General features: G+C 36.3%; 1 protein-coding gene across 1 annotated transcript in view; it reads left to right on the top strand.

Moving 5' to 3' along the window:
* Window positions 1-2,515: 2,515 nt before the first annotated feature.
* LOC145782700 (phospholipase D1-like) overlaps window positions 2,516-18,673 on the top strand; it is a 42,050-nt gene continuing 25,892 nt past the window's right edge. The window contains exons 1-8 of the mRNA XM_082594451.1: window positions 2,516-2,636; window positions 3,275-3,431; window positions 3,946-4,074; window positions 6,994-7,108; window positions 12,041-12,106; window positions 12,970-13,028; window positions 16,008-16,115; window positions 18,237-18,380. Coding sequence (XP_082450577.1) covers window positions 2,531-2,636; window positions 3,275-3,431; window positions 3,946-4,074; window positions 6,994-7,108; window positions 12,041-12,106; window positions 12,970-13,028; window positions 16,008-16,115; window positions 18,237-18,380 — 884 coding nt within the window. The 5' untranslated portion in view covers window positions 2,516-2,530. The remainder of the gene's footprint in view (window positions 2,637-3,274; window positions 3,432-3,945; window positions 4,075-6,993; window positions 7,109-12,040; window positions 12,107-12,969; window positions 13,029-16,007; window positions 16,116-18,236; window positions 18,381-18,673) is intronic.

The following is an 18,673-nucleotide window of genomic DNA, read 5'->3' as shown; positions in this document are numbered from 1 at the left end:
GTCAACGTCAAAGTTCGCGTTGTGATGTCACAGAGATCAGTGAGATTAAAAGAAGTCCGATTGCCGCAGTTTGCAGAAAAATGCTTTGATCATACCTGCTCAGCCAAGTCAGCAAAGCCGTTCTTTTTTACATTGTTTCAACGTCTGCAGATGATAAATCAATGTAAAAAGGACCAGTTTTGCTGGCTGGAACATACAGCATAGTGTTATGTAACACAGAGCTAGTAAACTCATTAAAGTTTAACCAGAACTGTAAACAGTTGTAGGAAGCATCTGTTGTAATGTGCGTTGCAGCCTAGTCAGCACAGACATCCCAACAATTACGCCCATTGACATTAACCTTTTTTTTAGTAAATTGGTTAAACGAATCAATCGTATAATCGTATCAAAACGTCTGGCAAATAGGTGATTCGATTAACCGATTTCGTCTGTAATAATATGAAAATAAACTAAAAATTACTAACGTTTTTGGTTGTACTCATGTTAGCCCTTATCAAGAAATTAATATTTTTAAAATCGTATTATTCAGGTCTGGGTATTGTGTAGTTTTCATTGTCGTTTGTATTTTGTTTCAAGCTTGAAAAAATTTAATGAAAACACATTATTATATTTTCCATAAATATGTCAAGTATTATTTGATTTGAAACATTGTCTTTATAGAAAGATGTTGCAGAAATTTGCCTGCAAAATTTGAGTCGGTGTGTTTTGGTCATTAATTTCTCAACTCTAGCATAAGCAATTAAGCATGTCTGATTCTGTGGATCAAATAAAAAGTGACACAGGAGAGTCAACTAAAGATGCAGATGAGCAACCAACAGAATCTGATGGTCGCGTATGTATATCTATTACTTGTTTAGTCTTAATCGAGCTGTGATATTTTGATCATTTATTTGACTAACACAGGCAGAGTTGTTGCTATTTTACCCGACCCAAAAAAACCCGGGTGGGTTTTTTAAAAAAACCCACTTAAAAAAACCCAAAAAAAGCCATAAAAAAACCCAGAGCATCATATTTGTCCAGTTTTTATGAGAAAATTAAAAAAATGAACAAAAACACTACAAGGTACTTAAAACAAACTTTAAATTAGGACTTAAGGATGTGATTGTGAAGTAAATTTCCAAGAATAAACTGAAAACGCAGTGGATATTGTACAGTACACAAAAATCAAGTAATGCCACTTTGTGTATACTACACTAAAACTCATTTATGCAAGAAGGCCTTATAGTTAAACTGGTGAAAGTACTACTCTACTGTAGTCTGTATATATGATGTGAAATGCAATTTAGGAGGCTATTTTCCAATTACAGATTCTGGATTCTAACGCATGGCTGTTTCAGAGCATTTGCCTAAATGGCCATTGGCCACGCAATCGCTCAATTGCTCATCTATTGCTATATATATATATATATAATAAATGAATAATATTTAAACATGATGGCATAAATGCTCCTTGCCTTCATATCTAAAGCAAATGATGCAATAATGTAGTTTCTACCACGGTAGCATCAACTTGGTATAGAAATTAGTGGATGATGCAACATCCAACTTGATCTTGAAATTAATGGATGATGCAACATTCAAGCAACAACAGCCCTAGTGCATTATTTTATTGAGTTATGCAAGCATGTACTGTGAGTGAAAGGCACTTCATTCGTAAAAAGTAGTTTTGAGGTAAAGTAAGCATGAATCTATCTTTTTTTGCGTCTTTTTAAAAAAAAAAAACAATAAAACCCAAAAAAACCCGGGTTTTTTTAAAAAAAACCAGGCGGGTTGGGCTTTTTTAAAAAACAACGGGTTTTTCTCAACCCTGAACACAGGTCATTTCTACTACTATTATTTCTACTGCTACTCTAGTGGTTTTAAAATATTTGGTATGGCCTGACAATGACATAGAACTGAACACAAAACTACCAGCACTAGAGCAGAAGGCACTAACCGCTTGACCACTGAGCTAGTTTGTACTGCCAGCTTTGAGTCAACGGTCTAACGTCTTGATCTCATTACAGAAAGCATCAATGCACAATGTACATTGAAAATAAAATTCTAACTTGTAAAACAGTAGAGTTACTTTTAATGCTTTATGCAAATGCAGAAAATATTTCAGCTTCCTGTCTAAGTTAACTTATGGTATTTTCTAATAATTGTGAAAATGCAATATTTTTGTGCCTATTTACAATGTAATTTCATTAGTAATATCCTATTGATAAATGTCTTATGTATAGCGGAGTATTGTGCAATAAATAGAATATTGTAATTGTTTTGTAGTCTAACTTTGATTTACAATTTACTGCCCAATATTCAATTCATGGTGTTGTCAATTTGTGTAACATTGTGAGCTCACAGCTGGCAGGGCATTTCAAAAGCTGCAGTTCTAAAGTAGCATTGAAAAACATTGATAATTAAAGATAATTATGTTGCTGTCAACAATCAACAGTTTGTAAAAGTGATATTGAATGTTGGTTTAAAAGATGACCATCAGATTATTCACTTTTTTTGCTTCTTTTATTAGAGAAAACAGCGACAGATCCGAATGGAGGTAGTTATGTCTGATGGGGGTGAGAACTATGATGTTTTACCTCTTTCATCCAAAGGAGCTGAGGGGTCCGACAGCGAAGGAGGAGCTCTTGCTGATTTAAGTTAGTTGTAGTTTATGTAATTCCAATATTGATAATGTATGTATTCCTGCAATTAATTTCTTTGTTTAAGACTCTTACTCAGCAATAGATTTTAAAGATTTTAAAGTTTAAATGCCACAATCAACAATTGATGGGAAACATTGCCCGTACACAAATTTGGATTCCTCACACAAAGTTTTAATAAAAAAATTTGATATTGATTAGGCCTATAGTGCTGCTGGTTTATTCATAGACCATTACAAAAGTAGTCACATTTTCCATATATGCCTGTGTTGTGTAGTATAACAATCCAAACTCAATTGAGCATTAGGTTGAACTCTAAAATAGCATCTGCAGACTGCAGTATTTCCAAAATTACTTCATATTCTACAATGCTTCTATAATTTACCCATTTAAATGTTAATCTTTTAATTTACTGAAAAGACAAGCAAAGGTGTGCTTCCATACACCTCATTATGGCATAATCACATGGTTCGTTCAAAACAGTTGCATAGCCATCCGACGAACGAATATCATGTTTAGTTCATGTTGAAAACCACAAAGAACAGCTGAAAAAGAAAAGCTGAAAGTGCTGAAAGAACAGCTGAAAGTGCAAAAAGCATTTGATACTTGTAATTCTTTTTTTTCCTATTTTTCAGGATTTAAGCCACTTATTCCTTACATGGCAGTATACAGTAGTCCTAGTCGCATTTTGGTTGGACTTGCCTCCGCATATTTGCCGAAGACGAAAGTAATATGCAAAGTGACGGACGCAAAACGAGATATAGCTTATCGTCATCCACTTAACCCTTACTTGTAAGGACATGTCATTATCGTATTTTCGCATTCATATTCAATTTTCGCAACAAAATACTGAGCGTTGGCAGCGGTAACCATTTTTTGGGTATTTACGTATTGTTATCAGGCTTTAAACAGACACTAGGTTTGCTCAATATTTGGTCAAATCATATCAAAATAAATTGATGTGATACGATGTAACTGTCCTTGCGCAAATCAGCATTTGCTTGGAACTTTTTAAAACATGTAAACACCCATGAAAATGGTCATGCGCCACTGCTGTGCATGCAGTAAGAGTTTTGTGAAGGATTTTTAGTCGTTTTGTAAAAAGCAATAACGTGGCATATGCATCGAGTAGCGTACCGCGATATTTTTGCATTGTCTGTACAATAAAACGTTTTTGTTCTTACATAAACAAAAATAATGCATCTGTTAATTATCTAAGCTAGTTATTTTATCCTAAGGATGGCTGCTGTTGTGCGAGTAGTGCTGTATTCAATATGCAAGCATCCTATCTTACCTTGCTGTGCAGATACACGATTGAAATCACGCATGGCCAATTTACATGGACCATCTACAAGCGGTACAAGCATTTTGTAGATCTGCATGAAAAGCTTTGGGCTTACAGGGCTTCATTGAAGCTTCCAATTCCTTCGAGAAAGTACGTGCACTTATATCATCGTTTTTTCTTTAGCCTAAATAGGTCGTAGGTATATCAACTGTCTCGCAATCAGTTATTCTCATGGATGATTCGAGTAGTTTAGTTATGTTATTATGTTATTAGTTATTATGTCCTTCCACCAATTGAACTGATGCTGATGCAGAACCAGTTATTTCGCTTTAAAACAATGTTATACTCATGCACGATTTGCGTGATTAGCAATGGTTAAAGACGTTTTTTTTAGTTGTTTTTTTTAATCGTTTTTTTTTACGTTTTATTTGTTTTTTTACATTTTTTTGTTTTTTTCGCTTTTTATTCTATTTTCAATCGTTTCATAGTGCTACCAATGATGAGGCTTGTTCGGATGATAATTCCTGGGAAAGGGTCCCAGTGGTGACCATGTCAACAATGAACCTCCTGTGTTGCTTGTCTTAATGTCTTTTATTTGTTTGTTTATGTTCTTTAAAGTCTAATTGGTGAATCGACAATCTAGTCGGCTAATACAGGTTAACTTAACAATAAAAAAAAATAAAAAAATAACGATAAAAATTTTTTTAAACAGGTTGTTGGTGCAAAAAAAATGTTCATTTTTTTAATTTAGTTTTATTTAAAAAAAACATGCTTTTTAAAAAAAAAAAAAACAAGCCCAAAAAACGACTCCCGTCACTATGCAATGCATGATGTATATTGGGATTTGTTAAACTTACAGGGCAATGTTTGTGATGTGCGTGATACATGTCCAAACGTCCAAACCAAAGCGTTTGTTTAACGCTCCGTTTTTTTACATGTGTCATCAGAACTTATGATCATTTTATTTTCTTGACCGTAGTCAGCGAGTTCATATTTGATTGCTCGCGTAGAAATGATTTTTAAACTTTTTTGAACGCACGTGTCATCGATGACGTAATATAATTGTGTTCAGGTTGGCGTCGCAGCTTTAGGTGTTCGGTAGACAGGTAGCAGTGTATGGCTGTTATATATATCTTACTGGCTCCTGTAATGTGTAAGAGGACCGATGGACCATGTGTAAGCTGTGAGTTGTAATTGTTGGACTCAGTCGTAATACAATTACAGCTAGTTCACACTTAATTAATGTAATTATGCATCAGTTTTTAAGCCCCTTTTTTTATTAAGTATTAAAGGAAATGTGACAGCACTTAGCCCACTCTTCCTGTTCGTCGCATCGAATTAACATGACTTCGCGTTGAATCGATGAAATGCGGTCATTTTGTCCGATGAGGGCTGAACGTTTCTCCCTTGAGATAGCCTGGTACACGGCAATCCGTGCATTAGCCACCGACACGATTTTCACATAGGTTTGTGAATGGATTGCGAATTGCGAAAAACAGTATAAACAAGTAGGTTGCGTACCTTTACTGCACTTCCAACCAGCAAAAACTCATTTTTAACGACTTTTCCGCATAATTTTAACTTTTGTTGCACAGATTTTTGTTACAACAGTTTAGAGAAGGCAACTCGGGCAACTTGCGATAGCTTTTTGTTCACATTTCGTTGTCATCAGACATCAGCTTTCTACTGTATACGGTTTGATGGTGTACGTACATGATGACGGTAATGTTTACGTTTGTTCATGCACCACTCACGAAATGTTGAATAGAAAGACTATTTTAAAATCTGTACAGAAGAATATTCAGAATTATTTGCAACTGCTCATAAAAAGCTCCAAATTAACTTTTTTTCTGAGCAATTTGTTACACAAAGTTTTCACTCTATGTCAACCTATAAACCGAAGAAAACGTGGGTATTTGATGACGTAGCTACTAGCTAGTACCCTGAAAAAAAAAACCCTCCACGTTATTGAATTGAGCGGACCCTAATCATGACGAAGTAAATCGTTGACAAGTGTGGTTGTTAAAATCACTTACCGCTATACCAGTTGTTGGCGAGTTGAGATGTCAATAATTTTTGAATATTTGCAAGTTATATTTTTTTAATTCTTACAAGATTTTTTTAAATTTTTACAGGATCGTTTTTTACTGATTTAGCTCTAAATCATTTCTTCTACTGATCATGAGCCTGTGCATGTCCCCTGTCCAACCCGCAACACACATTTTTTTCCGCAGCTTGTCTACAATGTTGTCCTTATAATGTCCTTATAATGTTTGTAATGTATTGTATTGAGTTTAAATTTAACCGTTGTTATTGCGTTCATAAACGTAGTTGCACTGATGAGAATTTAATATTCGAAAACGCGTTCTGCAACACTGTTTTTTGCACTCTGCAATGCTTGATGCAGATTTATCTGTAGATTTCCATCACGCATTGAAGCGGTGATCTGATAATGAAATTTTCTACGGTTTGAGAAAAAGTTTTCTCTGCTTATAAAACGTTGAATGGTAGTTTAATTAATTATTGTCTACAATAAATACTTAAATGCTTGAAACAACATTAAATCAGGAACTATAGACAGACAATCGATAACAACTTAATAACATTGAATTGCATAATTTAAAATTAATACAGAAATGAAACAGATACATAATTTCAAACGTTTTCGGCAAAACTTTCTGCCCTCTTCAGGAAAATATCTTAATTCATCTAAACAAAACAAAATTATTCGTGAAATGTTAATAATAAATGACTGAAATTCAATAAAACTGCACTGACCTGTTCCTTGGACCTTGTTCGTCAGTTGTTGCTTGTACGCAGGTCAGTGCAGTTTTATTGAATTTCAGTCATTTATTATTAACATTTCACGAATAATTTTGTTTTGTTTAGATGAATTAAGATATTTTCCTGAAGAGGGCAGAAAGTTTTGCCGAAAACGTTTGAAATTATGTATCTGTTTCATTTCTGTATTAATTTTGAATTATGCAATTCAATGTTATTAAGTTGTTATCGATTGTCTGTCTATGGTTTTTAAAAATCAGGAACTAGTGACAATGAATTTCTTTCCAGGCACAAAGAGAAGAGAAAATCAAGGCACAATTTGTCGAAGGAGGAGTCGAAAATACCTTGGTTCCCCCGAAAACCCGAAGTATGGGTTTCAGCGGAAGAACTCGACAAGCGAAAGGTTAATTGTTTGAAAGCGGCTATATTTACGACGCCTTTTGCCATGGTGTGCGTTCAAGGTTCTTTGATTCATGGCAGTGTTGCCAGATAAATTGCCATCACTCCTTTGCTTTACCTGCTTAGCATGACCACTTTTCATAAGTTTGTTTTTCTACTCTGGTTGCGTTTAGCACATTTAATGCTTGGTCGCGGTCTTTTGATGTTTGTTGATTTTGGCAATGAAATGTTGTGATTGATTTTTGACTTTCATACATACTTATTCAAACAAAACTTAGCAAATTGCACTCTGTTTGAACTTTATGCAAGTATGCAGACATTTTTTAATGACCTAACCTCTGTGAGACTTTAAATCAATGTAAAAACCGTAAAACTGCAACTGAAATTTGATGTTAGTGTTGAAGCAACCAATCCTGCTAATAATCAACCATCCTGGCCGTTTAGGTATTTTCGATCTATCTTTCAAGTTGCAATTTGATGCTGCGTTATCTCAAAGCAAGTTACCAGCTTGCAAATCAGGTCTTTTCAGGTTGATTCCACGTCTGTGGACATTAAATCAATGTAAAAAAGGACTGATTTGCTGTTTGTGTACCAGTAAGAGTGGATGGAAAGATGTGGAAGATGTGGAAGCTCAAAGTTATTCATGTTCTAGTTTTATTTCGCCTCAAATGTTTTTGTAACTTGATACCATGTAAATTTGTAAAAGAACATCAGTTGTGTTATAGGCTATTATATTTTAACTTTGATTGAACGTTTAAACAATGAAACAGTAACGATATCTTATTATCCACGTCACTGCAAGGTCATGGCTGGGCGCTGATGTATCTTTTTGTGTGACGTTGCATCAACGTCATCGGGTTCAACAACAAACTCCAAAAAGTTCGGTTTCAACTTAATTTTAAGTTATGGTTGATTGCGTGGACTACTACTGTAGTTCATGGGCTAAAGTGGAAACACTGAAGTTTTGCAAAATATTTTTGTTCTACCTGATACCTGCGTTATCAGATTCAGATGAGTTGCCTTTTGACAATCTGTGAAGTCGTTTTTAAAAGTTTGATACTTATAGGCGGGTTCTTTTCTTCTCAAAGCTAATTAAAAACTGATTTGTCAGCATCATCAATTTTTTTGCCAAGCAACGTCAAATCAAAACATTTGCGTGATGTCACTGGTAGGTAACACATTTCCTTGACAGGTTTCGTTGATTTAAAAACGAGATCTGCCAGCAGAGAGTCTCAAATCGACGCGGATGCAAAGCTGCGCTGCAAGGATCTAACTTGTAGTAATAAAGAATATATGCATTTCCCATAGCATTTCGTATTTCTTTGCCACCGGATAGCACGATGTTTTTAAATCATGGCAACCTGCAGGTTTAACGACACATTTATGGTTTAACGTTTTGGAATTTCATCTTGATTGCAAACGCTATTTTGCATTCATCAAATGCTGACATTTGCACAACAATTACAAACGTTAACAACAATTGTTGTAAACGTTTGCTTAAAATTGTTTAAAATTGTTCGTTTAAAATTGTAAACGTTAACACAAAAATATTCACGGTTTACATGGAGTGAAAGAATATTTTTGTTTTGTACATGCTTGGACTTGTTTTGGTTGATACGGCTGGTCTGAATGCCTACGGCAATAGCGCAACTAGGGTTGAACGGATAGTTGTAAAAGCTTGATATCCGAATAACGGATATATACGGATATTTGATAATTTTATTACCCGGTTAACCGGATATTGGAAGGAACACTGAAAGCTACCCTGTCGCAGCATATCTGGTCTTTTAACCACTAAAATACACATGTTATCTTGCAATAAAGCACAACGCATCAATAGTTGAATCGTTTAGGCGAGACCAGAGTTTTGTAGCAAAAAGCCCGCATGCACTAAATGCTCTTTCTGCTTCTACAGAAGTGGACTGAATGGTAAGCAGCGCTTCATAAAGAATTTGAAGATTGGCCGGCCGTTTCACTGTTGCTTCATAGACTTCACATTCTTTTCGGATTGTCCTTCTGCTAAGTTCTATGGTATTGGATTTGGAAGGTGGAGTAGTTGCAGTAGTAGCAACAGGTGCTGACATGATGGCTTGCTCTAGTTGTTCTTTCAAAGATGTAGGCCCTCTTTCTACCCTTGCAGAAGTAGTTGATACCAAGTTGCTTTCATCTTCTACTCTAGGTTCAGGATCTCTTGCAACCTCTCCAAGTAACCTTTGCAATAGGGTTGCTACGAGAGCGTATACCTTGCTTCTTTTTCCGAATTCACCAAACGTGTCAAGTTTATCATCCATCAGAAATCTGGGATCATGCAGGTATTCAAGTAGGTGAGTGACTTGTGTCTCGCCTTTCTTTGATTCTGGTCTGAAGGCAAGATCTGAGACATTCTGAAAACGCAGAATCAGTATCAGAAAGAGTTTTAAGTACAAAATCGTGAATTCGTTCAGCTGTCAGCAGCGTGGAATCTCTTCTGCAAAGTGCATCTACTGCATGTTTGACAGGTTCAAGGACATTAACCACATCTTGAAGGATCTTTGTTTCCCTCTCACTGATTGTAATGGGAGAATTAACTTCAACAAGAGCCAATCTGATGCATTTCTCCACTTTTACAAAGCGTTCTATCATTTGTAAAAGGCTGTTCCATCTGGTTTTTGAATCTAGAATTAACTTCAGCTCGGTATTGAACTGTCTTTGAACGTGCTTTTGCAAAATTTCATTCTTAAGAGGACTTTTGCGAAACAGAATTACCACCTTTCTAACCTTCTTTATCACTTCAGAAACAAATTCTTGAAGATTTAAGCCATTACTTTCATCCTTCACAAAATCTAGACCATCTTTTTCTACTTCTTCCATCTCCTCTTCTAAATGTTCCGATCCTTCATCATTTTCGCTTTCTTCCAGTTCATCAACGTTTTCTTGCCTAGCATACAAGAAATCCATGACAGCTAAATGATAACCATTTGCGAAGCAAAGCTGGTGGATGCAACAAACCAGCCTTCCAAAACGTTTCATCACAGTAGCTCCATCTGTGGTGGCTGCAACAATATCTTCTATCTTTAGGCCAAATTCGTGCAATCTTTCTTTCACCAAATCCTCTACTTTTTTAGCTGGCATGGAGCCTTTTATCCTCGCCATTCCAAGATTAATGTAATCTTCGTGATAGTGAAGGTTTAGATAATTCATGTATCTTCTGTTTCTTGTGCTTGTATACTCATCAAGCGTGATAGAGCAGAATTTTGTACTCATTTTTTCCATTTCGATTTTATCTTTCGTATTGCTTTCAGTTGGTGGTAGAATGTCATGACAAGATTTCTGACAGTTACCACGCTTTGTGGTAACTTATATCCTCTAGATAAAAATGCTTGTCTCGTTTGATTGCTGGTAGCAATTGTGTTGAAAGAAATTCTGCCAACAGCTGCTAGCTCTGCAACAATTCTCTCTAACGAATCTTTGGCTGGTTTAAAAAAGTTGTCAATCCTGCTTGTACTAGTGGAACTGCTGTCTGTCATTGCCAAAGAAGAACTTTGCATTTTTGTCTTTTTAGCCTCAACCTGAATCTTGTGTTTCAAATGCAAGTGGTTTCTCATGGCCCCTGTAGATCCTCCTTTGCAGGAAATAGTAGTTTTGCACGTTTCACACTTTGTCTTCTCGCCATTTCTTGAACGTAGGAAGTAGGCCCACACAGGATTTTCACTTTTAAAACGTTTGAACTCCATTTCAGTCTTTTTTATACACTCGAAGTAAGATATAAGCCTACTGTCTCACGCTTCTTTCATGGCGTTTTGCGCCTATCTAACTTTTGGACTGTGAGGTGAGGACGTGTGGTAATAGAAAGACTTGCAGACTGCAGTGACGTCGTAACAGCGCTAAAAGCCGCCGTCTAGATCAATCAAACTTCTAAGAAATATTTCTTCTAATGTTGCCGACTTTGCAGTTTTCACCTCTTGTGGGAAGTCACCACACCGCGTTTATCGGAGTGCAGATAACTGCGGGTTGCTATTGGCCACCCATAGCTAAAATATCGGATTTCAAAATTGTAAAAGAGGCGTAAAACACTCAACACACAGTAATACTTTTACTTTTTTATTACACGTTTAACCGACAAAAAACTATCCGGATATCAGATAGATGAAAATGCCTTGGTTAAACGGTTAACCGATATCCGGATATTTCAACCCTAAGCGCAACCCTAACAAGGAAGGTATTCATCTCTTTCACAGCGGCAATATTAATTTGAAGTTGCGAAGTAATGCGATCAATATCAAAACAAATCATGTTTCATAAACTTTTCGACATTCATCGTTAAGTTTTATGATTTTACCAATAAAAACTTCCGTAAAAATGGTCACCGGATTAATTTAAAGCACACTGCGCCGTGCTAAACTAAACTGCTAAACTAAACTATTGCAAGATATTATTGTAAGTGACCTTATTAACACGTGTTCTACCATGTAACAGACAGCTAGTCCTGGATTTAACATGAAAGGCAATTTATACAGTTTTGCTATTGTAACACAATATTTGTACCTGCATCATTTCTCAAGCCGACATCAGTCAGTTATATGAAATCTTCAAATCAGTCAGTGGTTAGATAAAAATGTAAATGGTTGTAACCTGTAGCTTACATAGATTGACTGACATGCGACAGAAGAACATGCGATGTTACAATTTACTTTAACTATTGGCGTCAGAGTGTAGTAGTCAATTAACTCCTTTATCAACCTCGAAGTAGGTTTGTTTTCACATGGACTTCTAAATACTAGAATCTAGATTCTAGTATTTAGAAGTCCATGGTTTTCATCTCCTCAAGAGGTGGTGTTAATTGTGCTTACCTTTAATAGTGGCAAACACCAAATACTTTAAATAGTGGCAAATCCCTTCAAAAAATGTAATTTTTTCTATGTTTAGTCCATGTGACAATAAGTTGTTATTATTTTAGAATCAACTGGAGTCATACATTAACGCTGTTCTTGAAAGTCGACTGTACAGAAGCCAGAATGCCACGGTAGGTAATCACTTACCAAAAAGTAGTCTTTTCACATCATTTCAACGTCGTTACCATAGTCGATGAACGATGTTGTAAAATAACAGTTCTGTAAGCAGGAAATCATGCCAGATTTTAGAAGTTCTGGTTATACTAATTCTTACGTTGATTCTACATCTCTCGATGCTAAATCAATAAAAAAGAGATATTTTACCAATGACTTGGAGGCTAAATCCGAACTTTAGAACGAACACTAGAATTGTCGCTGAGTTTAATGTAAATTGTAGAGGTTATTAACCGGATTGGCGTAGCTTCTAACTAAAAGATAAGCGCTGGAGAAAAAGAAACTGGCTACCCTACTTATTGATGTTTGTGGCCTATAGAGCAAGAAGTCGTATCTTTCCATTGCTACAGTGTCATTTAAACAGCATTTATTAGGCTCTTCATTCTTCAACGACGTTGATTTCAATAATAATTTTGACCCTTTAATTTCGATTTTAACTTCAAGATTATAGTGGAAATAAGCGTAAAAGGAGCCGCAAAATTATTCTCACGAGCGCATACGGCCTGTACTTGGGGCACCCCTGATGTTTGAAAAGAATTATTGCTGGCCGTGTCTTTTGTGAAACTTCACTCCGCGAATTTCACCGTCGAAGGCACTGCTTTAACACGTTATTTTCTACAAACTAAAATACACCGTCTATCTCCAACATGAAGCGTTTTTGCTACAAAATATTTATTGGTTGCTATCGCAGATATGTTGGCTTGTATGTCACAGGCCACTTCGATTTATAATACCCAAACCGCATGCGTTAAAGTTAAATGGATGACATTTGCGTGAAATTTTGGCCTCAAAGTATAACACTTTTCAATGTTTGTTTCAGAAACGATTTATCGAGGTCAGTCGCATTTCCTTCATCCAGGACCTTGGAGTTAAAGATAAGTACGTGAAGTGCAAATTTTTTTGGGGTCGATTTCAATTTTCCTTTTCAGATCAACACAAGCTAGTGTGCCGGTCAATGGAGCATTGTACAATGCTGCTAGGCAGTTTGCATTGTCGCGTTTTCTTAAAATAATCGCAATAACGCTTGGTGCTCATAAGTTCATAACCTAGAATCGTAAAAACACTTCACGAATTCACTCAGCTTTTATTTTTTATGAACAAAAACTGTTCAGGTACAACAATAACCCACAGATGTCAAGAAAAAAAGCCTGTCGCTTCACAAATTTTAGTAATACTGGATATTGTTGATGCAAGGTTACGTTTTGCTGCTATGATTACGCAGATAACAGGTTACGTGGAGACATCTCACATCGTTTATTCTATGCTTCCTTAACCGTCATCGTTCCATCTTCAACGCCACTAATGACATTACCCAGACAGAAAAATCTGCAGTAAAGTCTGCAGACGTTGAATCAATGTAAAAATGACGAATTTTGCTGTCTGTGTATGAACAAAATTATCAAATAGACAGGATTTACCTTTTCATTTTTACATACTTAGGCATAACTATTGGGCAATGTTGTGCTTTCTGAAATATTCCTTTATCTTAGCCATACCAAAGGAACTGCTGTATATTGTATTCAAAGGTTGCAGCAGAAACTCGAGCTAATGCAAGCACCGCAGAAAAAATCATTTCATTCTGTTGATGTGACTAAATTGCACCAAGTATTCTGGACCCTTTAAAAGCACATGATTATTGTACTGAATTAGTTTCACAACGTTTCACTCCAAATGATAACACATGTAATTTAGAAAAGAAAGAATTAAGAAAAGCAAATCTCGGTGTGTTACCTGTCATCTTTTATTTAGTTATGTTTTGGTTCTTTACCGATTTTGTCTAAACTCGAATGCTCTCCCACTGCGGCCAGCATTTCATCTACCATTGATTTTCACAGCTTTTACGCGGACGGTGTCTGTCAGAGAAGATTTAGCATCGGATATTAATGAGACACATAACCGAAATTTTAAAATTACATCGTGGTCTGCGAAAGCTGATAATGATGATTGTAATCAATTTCTTAACGGTGATAATATCCACTGATTTCTGTGTAAAAAAATCGATTTTACTGGGACGAATGAAGACTTGAAAAACTATGGTTTTATTGGCAGTGATGCGTATTCACTGTGCTTTTCATTGTTAAATGTTTGATTTAAATTAAACCAAATTCAAACCATTTTGTTTAACCTTTTTGAGCCACGAGATACGTTTTACACTAACAAAATCTTGCGGAACATCAAGTAAAAATAAATTTGGAAAATATGCTATACTTAATAACCTATATGCGTGCACAGTCATCGCACTTGTAGCAGCGAACAGACTCAGACTTGTGGAGTCTTCTTATGAAGAAGCACTACTACAAGTCTACAACTGTGTCTATCAACTCACTCTAGTCTAAACGAATGTGTTTCCATAGAAAAACTAATAAACAAGAAAATAAGTTTTATCTGGTAACCAGTCTTGCTTGGGTTGTCTCAATCGACGGCAGCATAATACATAAAAAAAAACTAAAATAGCTCAGCTTAAAATAACAATATGAAATACAGCTGAAGCCATTCATCTTTAGTAATTTCAATATTGCAATTAAGTAACTGCCGTAATCACACACCAAACACAGAAGGTCTGCTAAATTAAAATAAAATTAATACAAATAAAATAAAATTAATTGGTAATTGCCAACTACCGATTGTTAATCTGCTATTGAGAATTACAACAATTCAGCGTGTTAGAAATTTTTTTGATCTCATAGTTCGAATGGAAAACACTTTTAGAGTCCCGAATCCCATTTAAGTTTATATTCTTGTCGTGTTTCATTCAACGATGCCGAATGGCTGCTGCTGTTGTCATCTTTTGCAGTGTTTCTTACAGCTTGAAAAGACAAGTACAAATAAATCAGAAGCAAGAATGTTTGTTAAGTTCGAACGATCGAAATTTCTAGACGTTTTGAATCTCACTGAGCATAGCATCCATGTTTTATTTCAATTTAAAACCACAACGTCTAGTTACAACAGAGATTGTTTCAATGCTTCTACGCGAGTTTCTCGAGACCTTTTGCTTCAGCATCGGTTGGACAGTTATGTTTTGTATTACTACGTGTAATGCATACAGCGTGAAAGTGCGAAGATTTTGTGTTGGCTTTCCGAGTTTAAATTTCTCTTTTTTCTTGAAACATGTATTTATAAATTCTTCAGCACAGTATACGTTTGCAGTTCAATGCTCATATTTGATAACAGTTATTCTTTCTGCTTTGTTGCTTGTTCTATCAGTCACACATTTCTGCGTTTTTTCGCAGAACTTAAAAGACAACAGGGATGTTATTAAAATATATATCGTTAGCTTTGTGTTATCTAAGTTAGCCGATATGGAAATGCTAGGTTTTCGATTTCAAGGAAAATTCGAACTGCTTGTGTTGCAATTTTAACTGCCTCATCCGTTTGAGAAGTAATTCTGGGCGATGCAGGGTTTCCATGCACCCTGGACTATTCACATAACTTTGCGACTGGGGATACCCTTGACAAACCATGAAACAACTTTTCTAAGCCCAGGCCAGAAACCGAAATGTATTGCTTAGCCTTAGGACCTGGCAAATTTCAACGGAACAGCAAGTGCTTGCTTGATGCTTTAAACATAGCTTGACATATAAGAGGAAGGTTGCTTTGTCTTGTGTTAAAATCACTACAAAATTACTGCGCACGTCAAGAATGTACTGACAGAGTGACAAATGATTTTATTGCTTTGTTTGATATTTTTTCACATATTTCCATACGCTATTGCTTTTTCTATTACAAAATATGCACATTAAGAATTACGACTTAAAGTTTGAAGTATTGCTTTAACATTGTAGTCTTGCTTACATGCAGATGACTAAGTTGTAAATATTCATCCGCAGCATGTGACATCATTAACGATCTTTTTCATAGGGAAGGAATCGTAAAGAAAAGGTCTGGTGGTCACAAGATCAAGTTGGATTTATGCGCGAAATGCTGCAACATCACAAGCCGGGAACTCTTTGCAAAGTGGAGAAATAGGTGATAACTCAGTTCAAATACGTTCCCAGCCAACAAACGTTACCTGTTTACAAGGTTTTAACGTCTAGGGGCGTTGAAAAGATGTGAAAAGTGGATTTAGGTTGGGAAGGTTAATGGGTGGATTTGCGGGGGAGTAGGAAGTAGTGCCCTTCGAAAGGAAATGAATTCAAAATAAAGCCAAACCAAGAAACTTTACATCAAAATGAAATGATGTCTGCACATGCATATAGAGATGTGGCTTTAATAAGCGCTCGCGCTCAATTGTGCTCGTATATCACTTCTTAGTTTCTAGCACCTAGTTGCAACGCAGTGGGATACACATTTCTAAAAAAAAATGCTTATTAAGCAAAATCTTCACCCATCTAGCGTACGGAATGCGCTTTTCGAATGGCACCTATGCTGGGATGCGTCTAGGGAGCACAGTTCTTTTCAAAAATTATGTGCTGCAGCTGCTGTTGCATTGGAGCCTTCGGTGCCTGCTGCAGAGCTCACTCTTACGTTGCAAGTTGGCATTGACGTTAGATAAAAAATTGAAATTTTTTTATTACTGAAATTATCAAATAATTCAGTAGATGCCCGGTTACTATCGTCAAGATCACGTCTAGTAAGCCTGGGTTTAATTTCCTGTAGGGCGAGTCAAACACTTTGGAAACGGTATCGATTATTATTGGTATCGATAGTGAGAACGCATGTAATAGATGGCATATAATTGCCTGTAAAACGATATTAAGTGGAAACGAACGCTTGCTGAAAGATGGTAGCTGTCGCATGGTGACAATACATGCAAAATAACATCACTGTTTTGTCTGAAGCGATATTGACGGAGACTGCCTGGCTAGGTAAGTCGTTGAAATCTATGCCAAGCAGTAGTCGTAGTAGTAGTCCAGTTTTAATCCGGTGATGTCCCCGTTACTGGGAGGATTGCCAGATCCACCTCCAAGTGCCGCAATCGTCTGCAGTGACATTTACAAACTTACGATTGGAACTGATGCGAGTTATTGTTCTTTGTAGGCCATAAGGCAAAACTAATTCGAGTCATTTTGTTTCAACACCAAATGCTTTGCCTTGGTTTTATTTAAATTTCCTTGTGAACTCGTAGCCTAATAAAAGATTTCACTTTAAACCGGTGTTTACTGAAATGTAGCCAGGTTAATTCGTGCGGTACTTCGAGAGCTCTCGATAAACCGACGAAAAGTGTAAACAGTAAAATGAGTAGCCTACGATATGCTGAGCCCTAAAGAACACGTATTGTATTGATATAGTCGTACTCGTAGGCTGTTAAAAACTTGCCTGATGTACATTTTATCAGACGATGTTTACATAGCATTTGTCAGTTGATAGGAAATGTTGGGAATTGTTTACTCATTAGAGTGTGCGACTTTTTTGGTTTTTAATTCATTGCAAGTTTCCTGTGGCAGCCTTCTCAACTTTTCTACCCTTTGTGTCTTTATCTTAGCGTTGGATGTTTGTCAGAGGGTTAAAGGGATCGTTATTCAACATCTGCAGACGTTAAATGAGTGTAAACAAGATTCCATTTGCTCTCTGGGATACTGTTCGGCAACTTTGTTATTTTGCCTCGTTTCAAAGCGGAAACAAAAAACGGCAACGTTTACCGAGTCAGAAAATAAATCCTTTTTACGTGAACTCTATGGATATGTAATCTTTGCGTGAATTCAACGTCTGCATGCCTTGCATTACTATGTAAAAAAATAGTTGATTTGCCGACTCGGTTACAAGCCGGTGCGAATAACATTGCGATCTTTTGAAAGTTGGGAAATTCGTCACAATGCGCCCTGAAGTAGAAAGTCGAAACATGATAAGACAAAGCACGTGACGAGCATTACTCAGCATGATGTTGACAGCTAAGCCGTGCTAGAACATCGCATGCAACGAAAACGACAACACAGGAATTCCCTTAAGCAGATCTCAGTCGTCCTCGCATCTTATGTAAGGTGATAAAAGAGCTATTTAATGCATCTAACTCAAGGTTAGTTGTGACAAAGACACTTTTTAGGACGGCATGCGTCTGAAAGAAAAATAAACATGGACATAAATCGAGCTAAGTCACCTGGTTGCGTTCAAATATGAACTCGTTTGCAACGGTAACGTTGTTTTCTTCAGGTGGCTGGTCGTCAAAGACACGTTCGTTGCCTATCTGGGCCCTGACCAAGATAAGATCAAAGGTGTATTGCTTTTCGACAGTTTGATAACCATTCTTCATCGAAACCCATCCAACAAATTAGTGATCAGCAATTCTTCCAGAAGGTATGATAACCCAAACGGTGGCATGCATTGCATTGAGTACAGAATTTACTGTGATTTTCTAACTATTGTTAGCTTTTCGTCGAGAAAATTGTTTATTTTTACAGTGATTAAACGTCTGTCTACAGACGTCAATGTAAAGTGCTGTGACTACAATGTAAAGTGCTGTGACTACAATGTAAAGTGCTGGATGTTTGTATATTAACCGTTTGTACAGGGGAAGGTGAAAAATATTTTGTCTGCCCTACTTAAAAAGCGTTTTTCTTTTAATACTTCATGCTTTCTATTAAGCACTC

Source organism: Aplidium turbinatum, chromosome 14, assembly GCF_918807975.1.
Source record: "Aplidium turbinatum chromosome 14, kaAplTurb1.1, whole genome shotgun sequence".
Classification (NCBI taxonomy): Eukaryota; Metazoa; Chordata; class Ascidiacea; order Aplousobranchia; family Polyclinidae; genus Aplidium; species Aplidium turbinatum.
Note: the sequence above shows the minus strand (reverse complement) of the source record. Positions and strands in the feature narration are given on the sequence as shown.